The 17,889-nt window shown below is 43.0% G+C and overlaps 1 protein-coding gene across 9 annotated transcripts in view; it reads left to right on the top strand.

Annotated features, from left to right (window-relative positions):
* LOC119956063 (AP2-associated protein kinase 1-like) overlaps positions 1–17,889 on the top strand; it is a 101,228-nt gene that overhangs the window by 59,600 nt on the left and 23,739 nt on the right. For all 9 annotated transcript variants that reach the window (XM_038782886.1, XM_038782885.1, XM_038782883.1 and 6 more), the window contains 3 exons: positions 1,771–2,087; positions 6,571–6,755; positions 17,098–17,262. In XM_038782886.1, coding sequence (XP_038638814.1) covers positions 1,771–2,087; positions 6,571–6,755; positions 17,098–17,262 — 667 coding nt within the window. The remainder of the gene's footprint in view (positions 1–1,770; positions 2,088–6,570; positions 6,756–17,097; positions 17,263–17,889) is intronic.

Here is a 17,889-nt window from a genome sequence, read left to right as displayed (position 1 = left end):
TTCATTAGAAAGACAGAGGTAGGGCAGCACGGTGGCCAAGTGGTTAGCATAACCGCCTCACGGCGCTGAGGTCCCAGGTTCGATCCCGGCTCTGGGTCACTGTCTGTGTGGAGTTTGCACATTCTCCCCGTGTCTGCGTGGGTTTCGCCCCCACAACCCAAAAATGTGCAGAGTAGGTGGATTGGCCACACTAAATTGCCCCTTAATTGGAAAAAATAATTGGGTAATCTAAATTAATAAAAAAAATAAAAAAATAAAAAAAAAATAAGAAAGACAGAGGTTGAGGGGTGACGTGGTAGAGGTCCACAAGATTGAGGGGCATGGATAGAGTGGATGGGCAGGCACCCTTTTCCAGAGTGAAGGGGTCATCACCAGGGAGCATAGGTTTAAGGTCCGTGGGGCAACGTTTAGAGGAGATGTGAGATGCAGGTTTTTTTACACGGTGGTGAGTGCCTGGAACACGTTGCCAGGGGAGGTTGTGGAAGCAGATACATTAACGCCGTTCAAAAGGAATCTTGACAAATACAAGGATAGGAAGGGTATAGAGGGATTCGGCACAAGGAAGTGCTGAGGGTTTTGGCCAAGGTTAATGTCATGACTGGTACAGGCTTGGAGGGCCAAAGGGCCTGTTCCTGTGCTGCATTGTTCTTTGTTCTTGGGTGCCGCAGGGTTCAGTCCTCAGACTCCAACTGTTTACAATCCAGTGATGATCTTTATTAGTGTCACAAGTAGACTTACATTAACACTGCAATTAAGTTACTCTGAAAGTCCCCGGTCAGCACAATCCGGCGCCTATTTGGGTACACTGAGGGTACACATTTTACAGATGGCTAGGAGATGGAGCCTAAATTTGGCAGATGGAGTTTAATGTGGACAAGTGTGAGGTTATCTGTTTTGGCTGAAAAATTAGTCCGGCAAAGTATTGTCTAAATGGAAAGCAGATTCAAAATGGGTCTGGGCAGAGGAATCTGGGTGTCTTTGTTCATGAATCGCAGAAAGCCTGTATGCAGGTACAAAATGTAATAAGAAAGGCAAATGGAATGTTAGCGTTTATTGAAAATGGACTAGAGTATAAAAGTAGAGAAGTATTGTTGCAATTGTATAGGGTGTTGGTGAGACCATATCTGGAGTATTGTGTCCAGTTTTGCTCTCCTCCTTTATTTGAGGAAGGATGTGGTGACATTGGAGGTAGTTCAGAGGAGGTTCACCAGATTGATTCCGGGGATGAAGGGGTTGACGTATGAGGAGATATTAAGCAGTTTGGGCTTGTACTCGCTGGAGTTAGAAGAGAGGATCTGATTGAGGTATATAAAATACTAAAAGGGATTGACAAAATAAATGTAGGCCAAATGTTCCCCCTTGTGGGGCAATCTAGAACAAAGGTCACAGATATAGGTTGAGAGGTGGTAGATTTAGAACTGAGATGAGGAGGAACTACTTCTCGCAGAGAGTGGTGAATTTGTGGAACTCGCTGCCCCATCGTGCACTGGAGTCTGAATCGTTAAATTGTTTCTAGAGGGAAACAGATATATTTCTGATTTTTAAAAAAATGGGTTAAAGGGGTATGGGGAACAGGTAGGGAGCTGGCTTTGAGGCCATCACCCATGATCTGATTGAATGGCGGAGAAGGCTCTAAGCGCTGAATTGCCCACTTCTGCTCCCAATTCCTATGCTCCTAAACTTTGATGTTCCACTTTTTGAGAATCCTAAATAATGCAAGCTTTTCTTAACTTGATGTGTAAATGTACTGTTTATATGAACCTCTCATAGGCTTACAGACACAGTACCTACTACAGAGACTTCAATAGCACCTCGCCAAAGGCCAAAAGCTGGCCAACCAACTCCATCTTCAAGCATTCTAACGATTCAACCTGCTACGACACCAAGGAAGAGATCAGCTGCACAGTTGGCGCCTCAGCCGTCAGCTGCACAGTTAGCGCCTCAGCCGTCAGCTGCACAGTTAGCGCCTCAGCTGTCAGCTGCACAGTTAGCGCCTCAGCCGTCAGCTGCACAGTTGGCGCCTCAGCCGTCAGCTGCACAGTTGGCGCCTCGACCATCAACTGCACCGTTGCCGCCTCAACCATCAGGTGTGTAGTTATGTACATAATCACTGAATGTTTGTTTTTCAGTGGATTTAAGTTATTGTTTATATCCAATTTCTGCATCATGCCCTCCCCACAAAACATCACTCGTCGTTGACAATCTGTTAAAGTAAATTTATAATTTATCAATTTTTGAGTGGCAGTGAACCAATAATTTAAAACAAAAAAAAAACATTTGACTGAATAATACTTGCGGTTGTAACCTCAAACCATAGGTGATATTCTGGGATGTTGGTTTCCTTTAAAAAAAATTAGTACAAATCGACCTACCTGCTTTTTAAAAAATGAACGAAGCTTAATAATAACATGTGAATAGTTGTTTGCACAGCTTTTGCCACAGAGTGCCTGGCTTTATTTTTTTCAGAATGTTTCCCCTAGAATTATCCTGCTAGATGGCGTCTGAACATGTTAATAACAGCAGCTGCATTCTGGGTGAAAATTTCTAAAATAATTTTCAAAAAAGACCAACTAGTGGCCAATTGATAATGGGAAAGATATAGGAAAGCATATTTGTGGGAAATTGGAGAGGTGCAAGAATTATACAGTAGTTGTAATGGGGAACTTGATTTACCCTAATATAGATTGGAACAGAAATTGGAACAAAAGGAGAGCAGGACGAGTTTCTAGAGTTTCCTCAGGAGAATTTTCTTCATCAGCATGTTTTCAGTCCAACAATGAATGAGGCATTGCTGAATCTGGTTCTGGGGTACAAGGTGGATCGAGTGTTAGTTGGGGAACATTTTCAGGGACAGTGATCATAGCATCATTAGGTTTTGGTTGATAATAGAAAAGGGCAATAATCCAGATCCAAAATAACTAATTTGTTACGGGCCAACTTCATCAGGGTGAGAATAGACTAGACTCAGTTAAATTGGGAATTGGATGAAAGTATTGTGAATTGTGAGGAGGATAATGATCGCTTCGAAAGGATGTAGACAGGCTGGTGGGTTGGGTAGAAAAATGGCAAGGAATTGTGAAGTGATTCATTTTGGCAGGAAAACCGTGGAGAGGCCAATATAAGATGAGGGCACAATTCTAATGGGGGAAGGGATGCACATGGGGACCTAGCTTTTTGCATTCACAGATTATTGAAAGTGGAAGAACAGGTTGAGAAGGCAGTTAGTAAAGCATGTGGGTTCCTGGGCTTTTTGTAGAAAGGGCCTAGAGTGCAAAGCAGGTACAGTTATGATAAACCTATACACCATGCTTTAGGAAAGATGTAAAGAGAGGATGCAGGAAAAATTCATGAAAATACTTTGAGGGGTGAAGGACTTCAGTTACATCCATAGAATGGGAAAGGCTGGGGTTGTTATCCTTGGAGAAGAAATTAAAAGGATTTTTGATAACCGTGCTCAAAATAATGAGGGGTCTGAGAAATGTAGATCGGAAGAAACGGTTCCTTTGGCAGGAGGATGAAGAACCAGAGCACACTGATACATGGAGGTTACAAACAAAAGAAACACCAGTGACAAAAGGCAAACTTTTTGCATCGATCTGGGGTGCACTGCCCGAGTGTGTGATAGAGGTAGATCAAATAATTGTTTTCAAAAATCAATTGGATAATTATCTGACGAAAAACAACTTGCAGAGCTATGGGGATAAGGTGGGGGAGTGTGTTTAGGTGAGTTGCACTTGCAGAGAGCTGGCATGGACATGACGGGCCAAATGACCACCGTTAACCATTCTGTGATCAGACTAACTCCCAAGAAATGGTGCCTGGATCAAGCTTGTTACGAACCAAAGATGAAGCAGAGTCCCTTGTACTTTATTTCAGCACAAACTCAAACGTTAAAATATATATGTCTTGAACTTTAGATTTTATATAGGCCTTGGCAATCAATAGACTACATTGTGATGGGAACTCAAATTACAATAATTGCAGGCTATTTAAAGCTAGAATTTAAGTTAAGTGCAAGTAGAAATTTAATGTTAATGTATTTTCTCCCTCCCAATAGTTGGTAAAATTATCTTCAAAACATTGTTTGAATTGTCAGTTGCAGAAGAAATTAGGATTATAATATGATGCACAGTCTGTCTGGGACCAGCCATGGTGCCACTCAGCTGACACTCAACAAGCAATTCCATAGGCATTGTAATCCAGGACCGAAAATGGTGCCTATTGTGTGGATTTAGACTGGAAAGCTCAGTACCAACTGGGTACTGTTATCTGTTCAGCTGGTACTGAAATTGCCGGTCTGACCCCGAGCAATAGTAACCCTTTTCAATCCTGGGCATTAACCACAACAGTCACAAAGTCATATCAACTGAGCAGCCTTCATTGCATTTGAGACCTAAATTCCAACTCATTGGTGATAAACTCCTCAGACGTGCTAACTTATTGGGGAAACTTTTTTTAGAAAGAGGAAGTGCTTTTATATTTGCTATTCGTTGCAGTTATTTAAACTGCAGACATTTTAACGCATATAAGAGGCACTGGCAGTAAAAGTGTAGAATAAAATTTAACAACTTCATATGGACTTCAATACACCCTTTATTTAACTCGCTTCAGCAGGTTATGTCCTTTATGCTCATTAAGTATCTGAAAATTGTTTGTTGAATTAATCAGGGGCTAAAATCATTGATCCTACTTCCCCAAGGAAGCTAAACCTGGAAGAAGTGTGGGACACTACTGCAATGCCAGCTTTCCAATCCGCACTCCCATTGAATATGGGTTTCCTGCGGCGTGCTGGGTTGGTGAATGTGAAATGCAAGGTTATTCAATGATCTTAATTTAAAAGTTGTGCGATAGCTTAAATTCTTTCAGTCGTACCTTTAACAATTGAGTGCAGGGAGATCTGAAACTGCAGGGGGCAGTTTAATTGTGAAACACGTATGACCTTTCAAACTAAGATATTGTAATGAACACTTGGGTTACGGCAGTAAATCTTCAGGCCCTCCCATTTTCAGCGCTGCAATGCCTCTCCTGCATCTAATATTTTAGGAGCTGTGGACGCAGTAACAGAGTGTAGTGATATCCTGCTTGCGACTTTGCATTGACATTTCTGCCGCAACTCGGGGCCTGTCTCCTTAATGCTCCAGCTGATCCCTGCCTCGTGTGTACTCCATGCAGCTGCGTTGTGTTAATACTGGCCCTACTCTTTCTGTGGAAACTATGTATAACCTACCAATGACCAAGCTGTACTGATACCTGACACGATCTCTCTGCTGCAGCATTGTCAAATTGGATTGGATTGGATTTGTTGATTGTCACGTGTACCGAGATACAGGGAAAAGTATTTTTCTGCGAGCAGCTCATTAAGTACATGGAAAGAAAAGGAAATAAAAGAAAATATATAACAGGGCAACGCAAGGTACATAATGTAACTACATAAGCACTGGCATCGGATGAAGCATACGGGGTGTAGTGTTAATGAGGCCAGTCCATAAGAGGGTCGTTTAGGAGTCTGGTAACAGCGGGGAAGACGCTGTTTCTGAGTCTGTTCGTGCGTGTTCTCAGACTTTTGCCCTGCCCGATGGAAGAAGTAATTCAAATTCCTTGCCCAGTGAAGCAGTTGAGGCTCCTTCATTAAATGCTTTTAAGATAAAGATAGTTTTTTGAAGAATAAAGGGATTAAGGGTTATGGTGTTCGGGCCGGAAAGTGGAGCTGAGTCCACAAAAGATCAGCCATGATCTCATTGAATGGCAGAGCAGGCTCGAGGGGCCAGATGGCCTACTCCTACTCCTGCTCCTAGTTCTTATGTTCTTATGTTGTTCTTATAAATGCATAAACTCAGTGGTATACATAAAAATCCTCCTAGCACTGGTTTTGTGCTATCTGGAAGTTGGGTTGAGTATAGAGTGCTGCACCAGTGCTGGGGAGTAATGTAGGAGATCTTCACAGTATCTGAATGGCACCGCAATTTATTTGGTCTATTTGATTTTTCTTTGCTATATTAAAGAAGGTTAAATTCAAAATATCAATATTCTATGTATAATGGAACATCTTATCAACCTCAATGAAAGACCCTGGAGAGTAATTAAAAATTGTGATAATTGAGAATCATAAACTTAGTTCTGCTGCCATTTATTTTCTTTAACTTCATGAAATTACATGTTCAAGTTTCCAGATAATGCCCATGAATTTTCATATTGAAGTTTGGATAATATTGGAAAAAGTAATGTGGGCAGTTTGATTCTTGTTCGTCTTTTGGACCTGAGCTTTTAAGGCATCTTAACCTCCAGCTTAATATCAGAGTTGCCAGAATAACGAAATCAGCCATTTCCCTAATGCCAGCTGTTGAATCAAGGGACCATTACCACAAAAGTTCCAGGCAAAACGACTATTTCAACCGACATATACAAAACAAAATCCCGACGTATTTCTTGCATGCAATCAAGGAATCTGCTTCATCGAAGTTTGACGGATCCAGGTGGCTGAGCACCAAGAGATTGTTTTGCAGTTCAGAACTGAGAGCAAAACGATAATCAGAACACGTTAAAACATTTTTACGTTTTTGGTTTGCACAGGAGTTGCAGCTGCAAGTAGTGGCCACATTGCTCAGTTACTTGGTCAACAAGCACAAATTCAGCCAGCTCAACCCCAGCAGTATCTGCAACTGAAACCACAGGCACACCTGTTCCTTCAACAGCAGTATTTGCTGCACCAGCAGCAAGCTTACTTCCAGCAACAGCAAATACTGCAGGCGGCACAGGTAATAACTCAATTTAGTTTAAAACTGTACTTTTGTTTTCTCCCCATGCCATCACCAAAAGCAGATGGATGCATTCTAAATATTCTTCCATTGGGTACTCATTCTTCATTGATGCTTCAAGTGTGAGGTGCTCATGATCTTTTGTCCTTAAGATTGAGACCATCCCAACAGCTGCCTCTGCTACTTTCCTCCCTCCCCACTGGGCCTCGCGTCCTGTAAGGTTCTCCCCTGCCCTGGTCCTGAACTTGCATCAATCTCTAGGTTTTCCCCCATTTCCCCATATGCTCTCTCTCTGAACACCTTTATGCTCTCTCTGAACCCATCTTGTCCATGAAACCCAACTCTGCTCCCTCACCCAGCACCCCTATCCCCGCCACGCCCCCTGCCTCACTCCTCCCTATCCCTGAAATCTCTTCTAATGACACTACTACCCTTGAGATGGTGCGCACATCAAATTCTGGCCTCTTGAGCATTCTCAATTTTAATTGCTGCACTGTTAATGGCTACGTCTTCAGCTACTGAGGCCTAAAGCTCTAGAGCCTCTTGCTAAATTTCATTCTCTCCCCACTTTCCTCCTTGACAACACTCTTTAAAAGGAGCTTCTCTGGCCAAGCTTTTGATCATCCTCCCTAATATCTCCCTATGCAGCTTGCTGTAAAATTTTACTTTATAATGTATTTGTGTACCACCGTGGCACGTTTTATTACGGCATGGCAGGGGGGCAGCGAGGATACGTGTGCTGGGTGAGGGAGCAGAGTTGGGTTTCATGGACAAGATGGGTTCAGAGAGAGAGTTAAAGGCGCTAAACTACAAGTTTCTGTTGATGGTCAATTTATTTACTATAATTTCAATAAAATGTAGCTGTAATTCATTTATTTCCTGTTACTCATTACATTTATCCTATGGCAATGGGTTATTTTAGAGGCTAGTCATGCTTTGAGTTGTGTGCATGTCTTTTGCCTTGGTATGTATAAATCCATGTCTAATCAACATAAAATACTTGAGTTCGCTTGAACTTGTTACTACTTCATAAATTATTACTGCACAGACGAGGCACTCTGCCTATTCAATTTCCTTTTGAAATCATCGGTTGCCTGTGCTTGCACCATCTTCATCTGAAGTGAGTTTCAGGTCAATATCACTTGCGTTAAAGCCGCAACCTTTTCTCTTGCCCTAAACCTTGAATCCATGTATCCTAGCCCTTGCACCCTCAGCCATTGGGTTTTCTTTATCCACCTTATCTAAACCTACCATAATCTTGTACATTTCCATCCGTTGCTTTAAGAGGAGCAACCTCCGCTTCTCCAACTTAATCTAAATACCCTCATCCCGGGAGCCATTCTGGTAAATCTCCCCTGCACACTCTCAAGGACCATCATTTCCTGCCAAAAACATGGTGACTAAAACTAGACGCAGTAATCTTGTTTGTGGCCTAACCCAAACCTTTATAAAGGTTCAGCATAGCTTGTCTGCTTGTCTCGCCACGTCTTTTATGTTCATCCTCCAAGTACCAACAAGCTAGTTCATTTCTTCAAATGGTCATTCCCCCTTAAGATTTCAAGCCTTGAAACATTTACTTGCATGGTTTCACTTACTATTGTTGACTGGTTTCGTATTGATCTTGCTTTGTGCTTTTACCCATTGTCAGCAGCACTGGTCTCACCTTTTTGTCCATTCATTAGAGTTTCATGATCATTTTGTATCTGTTTGGTTCAGCACTTTGGGGAAACAAGTTTTTTTTCTTTTCAGCTTTCTTGAACCATCATTCTGTGCTTCATGGTGCAGTCTTTACTGCATTGAATCTTTCAGTCAGGTTATATTTTGGTTAAATCCTGCTTTGATCAATCCCAGTGTAAGGAACTAACTGCATATAATAATCAAATGTATTTTGTATTTATCGTCCTACAAGTTCTTGGAGCTGAGCCTATACTTATACTTCACTGAACAACTAGTAGTGATAAACAGAAACATACACGACCATCATCAAAAGCAATGCCATTGCTCAGTCATGTTGCTAATTTATTGAATGCAAAGTTGGTCCCTTTGACGACAGGCCAGAAAGGGACTTCGATGTTGGGGACCATAGCTAGTTGCCTGATTTATCAGGCTGTCTTACCTCTGGTATCATCAAATATGACCCAAGTGCCAGAGTTGGTGACACTATCCAATATCCTGAGTTATGATAGAGGCTGCTATGTCTTCAAATAACTTGGGCAGACTGCGTGCCTGATGTGAATTTCTCTCCTGGCTCATGCATTTCTCCAGGTTTTTGGCACCACCCAATGTGTTGGCCGATACCTTTTTGGGTTTTGCGTTGTCTGAAGTCTAGCAAACAAGTAAGCAGCAGTAGCAGTTTGATGGAGATCATCAAATGAGATTGCTAAGCACATGCAGGCTGTTGGTTTAGATCTTGTAACTGTAAACTGGTAACTGTTTGACACTTGTTTTGTCAAATTAAGTCCTCATCAGCAAAGAGACTTGAACCTAGGTGGAGTCTGCCACATATCACCTTCTAATATATTGCACTCTCAAGGAATTCTATTCAGGGGCATGCAGGAATAGCCTGGCAGACCATTTCAATTGTGGCAAGTTTAATAAGCAGGGTGTCAATTGCTCTATGATGGCGCTTCCAAAAATCTGGCATTGATATTTTCTCTGCCCAAAACAGATTGGAAATAACCAATTGTGAGAGTGGAACTCTCTTCTGAGTTAGCATATATCTGTCCTGAGGGCAGCACGGTAGCATGGTGGTTAGCATAAATGCTTCACAGCTCCAGGGTCCCAGGTTCGATTCCCGGCTGGGTCGCTGTCTGTGCGGAGTCTGCACGCCCTCCCCGTGTGTGCGTGGGTTTCCTCCGGGTGCTCCGGTTTCCTCCCACAGTCCAAAGATGTGCGGGTTAGGTGGATTGGCCATGATAAATTGCCCGTAGTGTCCTAAAAAAAAAGTAAGGTTGGGGGGGGGGGGGTTGTTGGGTTTCGGGTATAGGGTGGATACGTGGGTTTGAGTAGGGTGATCATGGCTCGGCATGGGCCGAAGGGCCTGTTCTGTGCTGTACTGTTCTATATGCCAATGACTGAACCGGACTGGACTGAATGTCTCGGCATGATGTTAACTGCCTCTGACAATTAGGCCAGTCAGGGTGTAGACAGTTTGTCCAAAACATATTTTTGATCAAGTTCTTCAAGATTTACGGTAATGTCTTGATTACTTGGGAGGGGATCATTCCTTAAACATTTTTTCAGTTTTATGGGATAATTCAGAACCTCAATTTCGCTGATGACCACACTAAACATTCGGTAACTTTGGTTCTCTGTCGTTAGGTTTACTTTTCCAGATGTGCTGATAACACATTGAATGTTTGTGTGCCAGCTCTGAAGTATTACCACTTTACGGTGATTTTGTTTTATAGAACATAGAACAGTACAGAACAGGCCCTTCGGCCCTCGATGTTGTGCCGAGCAATGATCACCCTACTTAAACCCACGTAACCCGTATACCCATAACCCAACAATCCCCCCATTAACCTTACACTACGGGCAATTTAGCATGGCCAATCCACCTAACCCGCACATCTTTGGACTGTGGGAGGAAACCGGAGCACCCGGAGGAAACCCACGCACACACGGGGAGGACGTGCAGACTCCACACAGACAGTGACCCAGCCAGGAATCGAACCTGGGACCCTGGAGCTGTGAAGCATTGATGCTAACCACCATGCTACCGTGGGCACTCTTATAATATCAAAGAATTCCTCCATACATACGCCAAGGGGCAAACTATAAAATGGAAGAGAGCTTTTTTGAGGGCAGGAAATTATTTTCATCCTTTGCTAACTGTGAAATTTTAAACTATATTTCTGCTCCATCTCTGTGTTGAAGAGGATCTTGGTTTGCTTACGATACATCTGGTGGCCACCATTACTCAGGGGATTGTAAGACATTTTTAAATCCTATAACCATCTACCATGTATTCAAACTTTTATTTCTGTGTATTTTCTGGGACATTAATCCAGTTTCATAAATGCACCTTTATAACAGTTTATGCAAGCATACCATTTTGATGCCAGTGTTGGCATGTATAGCCTCAGTTTTGCATCTCCCAGCATTTTTCCAGTTAATGCAGAAAAATTCATGTATTCCATTAAACTCGCCCAGCCATCCCAGTTTTCTATTGCTGACTAAATATTAAACTCGTGATATATTAAATAAGTCAGCTGTAAGATGAAATGGGAACTGAATTGAATTGGTGTGCCATTAAGGCGTGCTGATTGATTTGAGGATTATAGTTGATTTCCTGTGCAACTGTGTTGGTAATCAGTATCAATTTCTGGTGCTTGTCCAGCACATTTCGCTTGGCACTCGGATATTCACAAGATTCCATGTTGCTTAATATTGTTTCAATTGGAAATATAAATCTGCATAATTTATCACCTTGAAATAGTATACTGCTACACTGATTGATTGTAAAAAAAATTTCTTGTGAATTGAATGAAAACTCGTACCTTGCCAGGGAAAAGAGCAGGGAGGATTGTGATGTGCATATTCAGGCCATGGCTGATAGGCGACGAGTACCATTCACACCGCAAGTGCCAGGGAGGGGTGATCTCCAGCAAGAGAGAACCTAAGCATTTGCCTTTAGTATTCAGTGGTAGCACCATCGCTGAATTCCCCCTCATCATCATTCTGAGGTTTAGCATTGACCAGAAACTTAACTAGAACAACCATCTAAATAATATGGCTACAAGAGCGGATCTGAGACTGGAAATTCTGGGAATACTCATCTCCTAACTCCTCGAAGTTTATCTGCCATCTAAAAGGCGCAGGCATGTGATATAATAATCCCGACTCGCATGGGTTTTGCAGTTCCACCAGCACTCTAGAAATTTGACAGTATCCAGGGCAAAGCAGTCTGTCTGATTAACACCTCGTCCTCCACCACAGGCGCACAGTGCCAGCAATATGCATCATACACAAAATGCAGCAACTTGCCAGAACTCCTTCGATAACAGTTTTTAACTCCATGGCCTCCACCACCTTGAAGAACAAAAGGAGCAAATGCATGGTAACACCATCGCCTACAAGTTCCCCTCCAAGCCAGACACCATCCTCTTGCAACTAGATCGCTGTTCCTTAACTGCTGCCGGGTCAAAATCCTGAAACATACTTTAACAGTAAGAAGTCTTACAACACCAGGTTAAAGTCCAACAGGTTTGTTTCAAACACGAGCTTTCGGAGCACGGCTCCTTCTTCAGGTGAATGGAAAGGCTTGTTCCAGAAATGTTTATATAGACACAGTCAGAGATGCCCGGAATGCGAGCACCTGCAGGCAATCAAATCATCAAAGATGCAGAGAGAGAGGTAACTCCAGGTTAAAGAGGTGTGAATTGTCCCAAGCCAGTTCAGTCGGTAGGCCTCTGCAAGTCCAGGCTTGTTGGTGGGGGCCGACATGCCAGATCATCGACATGGACACCACCATTACACGTGGAAACACCACCCACCAGGTACGCGGCGCATACTCGTGCGACTCGACCAATGTAGTCTACCTCATACGCTGCAGGAAAGGATGTCCCGAAGCGTGGTACATTGGCGAGACCATGCAGACACTGCGACAACGAATAAACGGGCATCGTGCGACTATCAACAGGCAGGACTGTTCCCTTCCAGTTGGGGAACACTTCAGCAGTCAAGGACATTCAGCCTCTGATCTCCGGGTCAGCATTCTACAAGGAGGCCTTCAGGAGACGCGACAACGCAAAATTGCTGAGCAAAAACTTATAGCTAAGTTCCGCACGCATGAATGCGGACTCAACCGGGATCTGGGATTCATGTCGCATTACATTCGGCCCCCACCAACAAGCCTGGACTTGCAGAGGCCTACCGACTGAACTGGCTTGGGACAATTCACACCTCTTTAACCTGGAGTTACCTCTCTCTCTGCATCTTTGATGATTTGATTGCCTGCAGGTGCTCGCATTCCGGGGCATCTCTGACTGTGTCTATATAAACATTTCTGGAACAAGCCTTTCCATTCACCTGAAGAAGGAGCCGTGCTCCGAAAGCTCGTGTTTGAAACAAACCTGTTGGACTTTAACCTGGTGTTGTAAGACTTCTTACTGTGCTCACCCCAGTCCAACGCCGGCATCTCCACATCATACTTTAACAGAACTGTGGGTGTACCTACTTCATATGGACTATAGAATCAAGTAGGTGACTCAGCACTCCCTTCTATAAGGAAGTTAAGAATGGGTATTAAATGCTGGCATGGCAGCAATGCTTAATTCCAAGAATGAATGCAAAATGAATGAAAGCCGAGCATATGGCCTTTTCAACTACGTGCAGACTGATGAAATTCAATCCTGCTGTCTGCATGGCTCCTAAATTAACTGATGGTTATGGTCCAAGCTAAACTGTTAATTATGAATCTATAGCACGAATCTGCCTGTCAAGTTGGCATCCTGCCCAGAAAAGCAAAATCATTGCTGCATGTACAGATTCTGCCCCTTAGGCCAGTTTAAGATGAGGCAGAAAAAGGGGGTCATTGACGGATGTCAGATTCGTAATGCAAGTAAGAATCAGGCTGAACATAGAAGTTCAGAGATATCGTGAAAAATGAATCTGAGGTAAAGTGAAAAGATGAGACTGGCAGCTAAAATAAAAGGGAATCCAAAAGAGTAAAGGGTAGCAAGAGTGTGGGTAGGGCCAATTAGCAACTGAAAAGGAGACCTACACCTGGAGGCAGAGGGCATGGCTAAGAAAGTCAGTACTTTGAATCCTTAATGATAAATGATAATGATAATCGCTTATTGTCACGAGTAGGCTTCAATGAAGTTACTGTGAAAAGCCCCTAGTCGCCACATTCCGGCGCCTGTCCGTGGAGGCTGATACGGGAATCAAACCGTGCTGCTGGCCTGCTTGGTCTGCTTTAAAAGCCAGCGATTTAGCTCAGTGAGCTAAACCAGCCCCTAGTAAAAATGCTGTCAAAGCCACAGTGAAGTGAAAGGAGTTGAGAGACTGGACAAGGCTAGCTTAAAGTTGATGCATTCCATCCACCCCTGGTCATGTATCTGAGGATATTATGAGGATGCTGAGGGGAAAAGAAAGGGCAGAAATTGCAGGAGTATTGTCCGAAGTCTTAAAAATACTCTTTATTTATCGGGGTGGTGCCAAACAAAAAAGGGTTCAAGGAGAAACCAAGCAACTAACAACAAGTCCGTTTAACCGTCTCACGCTGCAAACAAGACAAAATTGTGGATTAATTCATGAAAGCCAGTAGGGATTTGTTAAAGGCAGTTTTACAAAAGCAAAATGCAGCAGATGCTGCAAATCAGAAAGTACAGAAAATGCTGGAAATTATCAAGTCAGGTGGTATCTGTGGAGAGGAAATGTCGATGTTTCGGGTTGGCGAAGACCCTTCATTGGAATACAATTTTAGCACAGTTATATTACATGGTGTGAATTTGGAATCACATGCAGGCCAGAGCAGATAAGGATGCTCTTTCCTGCATCCTTGGGTACGATGGAAGGACAATCCATTAGTTTCATTTCTATTTAAAAATCCTTCCAATTAAGGGAAAATTTAGCGTGGCCAATCCACCTACCCTGCACACTTTTTTGGGTTGTGGGGGTGAGACCCACGCAGACACTGGGAGAATTGTGCAAACTCCACATGGACAGTGCCCCAGGGCCAGGATTGAACTTGGGACCGTGGTGCTATGAGGCAGCAGTGCTAACCATGACACCACCGCACCACCCTAATAATCCATTAGTTTCATGGTATTTTATTCCAGTTTTATTATTTAATTGAATTCAGAATCCTCCAGCCGTGGTGGGACTTGAACTTCTTTCTCCAAACAATTACTCTGGGTTACTAGTTCATTAATGTTACCAGTGTGCTCCTGTTTTCCTAAAGTGCAGCTGAGGTGGTTCTCCTTGGAGCAGAGAAGATTTGAGAGGATATTTGACAGAAATGTAAAAAATCATGAGGCGTCTAGATAGTAGAGAGGAACTGTTCCCATTGGCGCAAGGTTCAAAAACCAGATGACGCTGATTTGCAAAACGATCATTGCGAAAAGAACTTCTTAATTCAATAGGATAAGCACCTGAAGGTAGAAAGTTTACATGACCTCTGAAAGTGTGACGTTTGGGACTAGCTGAGTTTCTCTTGCAAGAAAGTGGCATGGACGTGACGAGCAAATGGTAACTTCCTGTGGTGTAACCAATCTGTTTAAATTAGTTACCCTTCACTGGGGATTTATGGCAGCTGCTTATAGACTACAGTAGAGATGGAGAAAATTTTGCATAATGTGAGAGAAATCCCAAGAGGAGCTCGTCATATTGAAGATGAACCTCTAATTACACGAGACTAAAAATGCATCACTTACTTCTGCTTTTTATAAAGGGCAATGAAGTAAATCTTTGCAGACATGTGTGATCATTGACACTAAATTTCAAAAGTAACCTTTTGGTGGCTTTGGTATTGTTAGTTTGAAATCAGGCCTGTTTCTGTGTGTGTGTGTGTATATATATACATATGCGCGTGTTAATTATTCACTCTGCAATTATTCACTCTGCTTACTTAGCACTGCACTAAACTTCAAACCTATGCATGGAAATTATGAATCTGAAGCATTTTGTCCTTTGAAAGACTAAAAAGTATTAATGGCTTGAGAGATCATTCTAGAAATGGTAATTAGGCAGTTCTTTGGTAATCCACTAATTAGAACAGTGAGAACACAAGATAGGAACAGGTGTAAACCATCACACCCACTGAGCCCTCCCCAAATTGAATATGATCATTTCTGCTCTTGGAGTTCGACTCCATTTACCCCAGCCCCCGCTCCCCATATCCCTCAATTCCTCGAGACACCAAAAATCTGTGTGTCCCGGCCTTGAATTTAGTCAGTGACGGAGCATCCAGAACACTCTGGGGTAGAGAATTCCAAAGATTTAAAACCCTTTCAGTCCTAAATGCCTTATCCTGAGTAACTTCATTTCACAGTAACTTCATTTGAAGCCTACTTGTGACAATAAGCGATTTTCATTTCATTTCATTTCAACTCTTCAAAATAGTGAAGCAGTCCGTGTCTGCTTGTAGAAAAATAAAAGACAGTTAAAGCTAGGCTGATAGTGGAAAGTAACATTTGCTCCATACAGGTGGCCAGCAACGACCATCTCCATCAAGTGAAAGTCTAATCACCTCCCCTTGATGTTCAGGGCCATTCAAGAAATTGTCATTTCCAGAAACTTGACTTCAACTAGTCGCTGAAGTAATGTGGCTACAAGAGAGTTGGGTATTCCACATTTGAGTGACTCAGCCCTCAACTCATATCTTTTCCACCATTTGTAAGGTACAACTAAGGAGTGTGATGAAATACTTTCCCGTTGTCTGGATAAATGCAGCTCAACACTCAGCTCAAAATAACCAGGACAAAGCAGCCTGCTTCATTGGTACCCCATCCACCATCTTTCCTCCATTGATGCACCATGTCTGCAGTATACATCATCCAGCAACTGCACTGTTGTAACTTACCAAGGCCTTTTCAACAGCACGTCCCAAATCTCTGACTTCTGCCACTTAGGACAGCAGAAAGAAGCATGAACAAATCACATATTTCCAATATATAAGTACTAGACCATGAATAATGAATGAAAGAAGTGTATTATGTTGGAAGCATGTATAGTTAAAAAAATTTTTTAACCGGATGTGCATGGCGTTGGAAAGACCACCTTTGATTTCCATCTCTAATTGCCCTCCCAAGGCGATGGCGAACTCTGCCTTGAACCGCTGCAGTCCATGCGGTGTTGGTACATCCACAGTGCTATTAGGAAGGGAGTTCCAGGACCTAGTGACAGTGAAGGAATGGCAATATAGTTCCATGTCAGGATGTTGGTGTTCCCCTGCATCTGCTGCCTTTGTCCTTCTCGGTGGTAGAGGTCTTGGGTTTGGAAGATGTTGTCAAAGGGCATAGTAAAGAGGAAGTACGGATGGCTGAAACTCCGTTTTTGTTTTGTTCTAAACCTATAGAACTTGTACTAGTTTGCAGTGGTGAGCAATGTTGCCCCACCGCTTCAGGGACCCGCCCATGGGTGGCTGTCTTTGTGGAGTTTGCACGTTCTCCCCATGTCTGCTTGTGTTTCCTCTCACGATACAAATATGCGCAGGTTGGGTGGATTGGCGACCAAATGGCACATTAGAGTTCAGGGATGTGCAGATTAGGTTATTGGGAGTGGACCTGGGTGCAGTGCTCTTCTCGAGGGTTGGTGCAGACTTGATCAGCCAAATGGCTTCCTGCACGGTAGGTGTTCTATGATTCTATGATAATGCTGTTCTCTATTAATATAGCGCTACCAGGTGATGCAGCAGGCCCAGCAGCAGATGATGCAAAACTACTACCTTCAGCAGCAGTATGCGACAGCTATGCAGCAACAAGCAGCTTTGAGGCAGATGGTGGCACAAGCATCTGTTCAACAAAAGATGGCTCTGCAGCAGCAGCAGCAGCAAGCTCTTGTAAGAACTTTAATTTGTTTTATTAATGCTTTATGTACATCATTGCACCTTTGTGAACCAGTTTTGAAAAACGTTCTCCAGCAAGCTAAACATCAGATCATTTGATCCCATTTTTAAATGTGTTCAAGTTGATACTTTAACATAAACTGTTCGGTACTTCTGTGAATTGTAAACAAAAATAAATGGAGCCAAACAGAGGAATATTAGGAAGAATGAGCAAAATCTTGTCACAGAGGGGTTTTTCTGAAGAGTCGCACAGGAGGGAGAAGTGGTGAGGTGAAGAGGTTTACGGAGGAAATTCCAGAAGAAAGGATCTACATGGCCAATGGCATAGCTACCAATTCTGGTGGAAAGGGAGTTGTCAGAGGAAGGGAGTGCTGAAGTTTAAAACTTGTGCTGTTCAGTGTTTGAGAGCAAATGTAAATTGGGAAGGACAGGGCTTATGTGCGTATGTGATTTTGTTGCTGCTTGTGAGGCTGAAATTTATTGGCTTGAGTGGGTAGTGGGGTGTCTTGTTGACGTGTTTCAAATAAGTGGCTCGCTAGGCCAATAAAAAGGATGTTAAGAGCCAACCGCATTGATGTGGGACTGGAGTAAAGTATAGGTAGCAATGTTTAGGCCAGACTA

Source organism: Scyliorhinus canicula, chromosome 22, assembly GCF_902713615.1.
Source record: "Scyliorhinus canicula chromosome 22, sScyCan1.1, whole genome shotgun sequence".
Lineage (NCBI taxonomy): Eukaryota > Metazoa > Chordata > Chondrichthyes > Carcharhiniformes > Scyliorhinidae > Scyliorhinus > Scyliorhinus canicula.
Note: the sequence above shows the minus strand (reverse complement) of the source record. Positions and strands in the feature narration are given on the sequence as shown.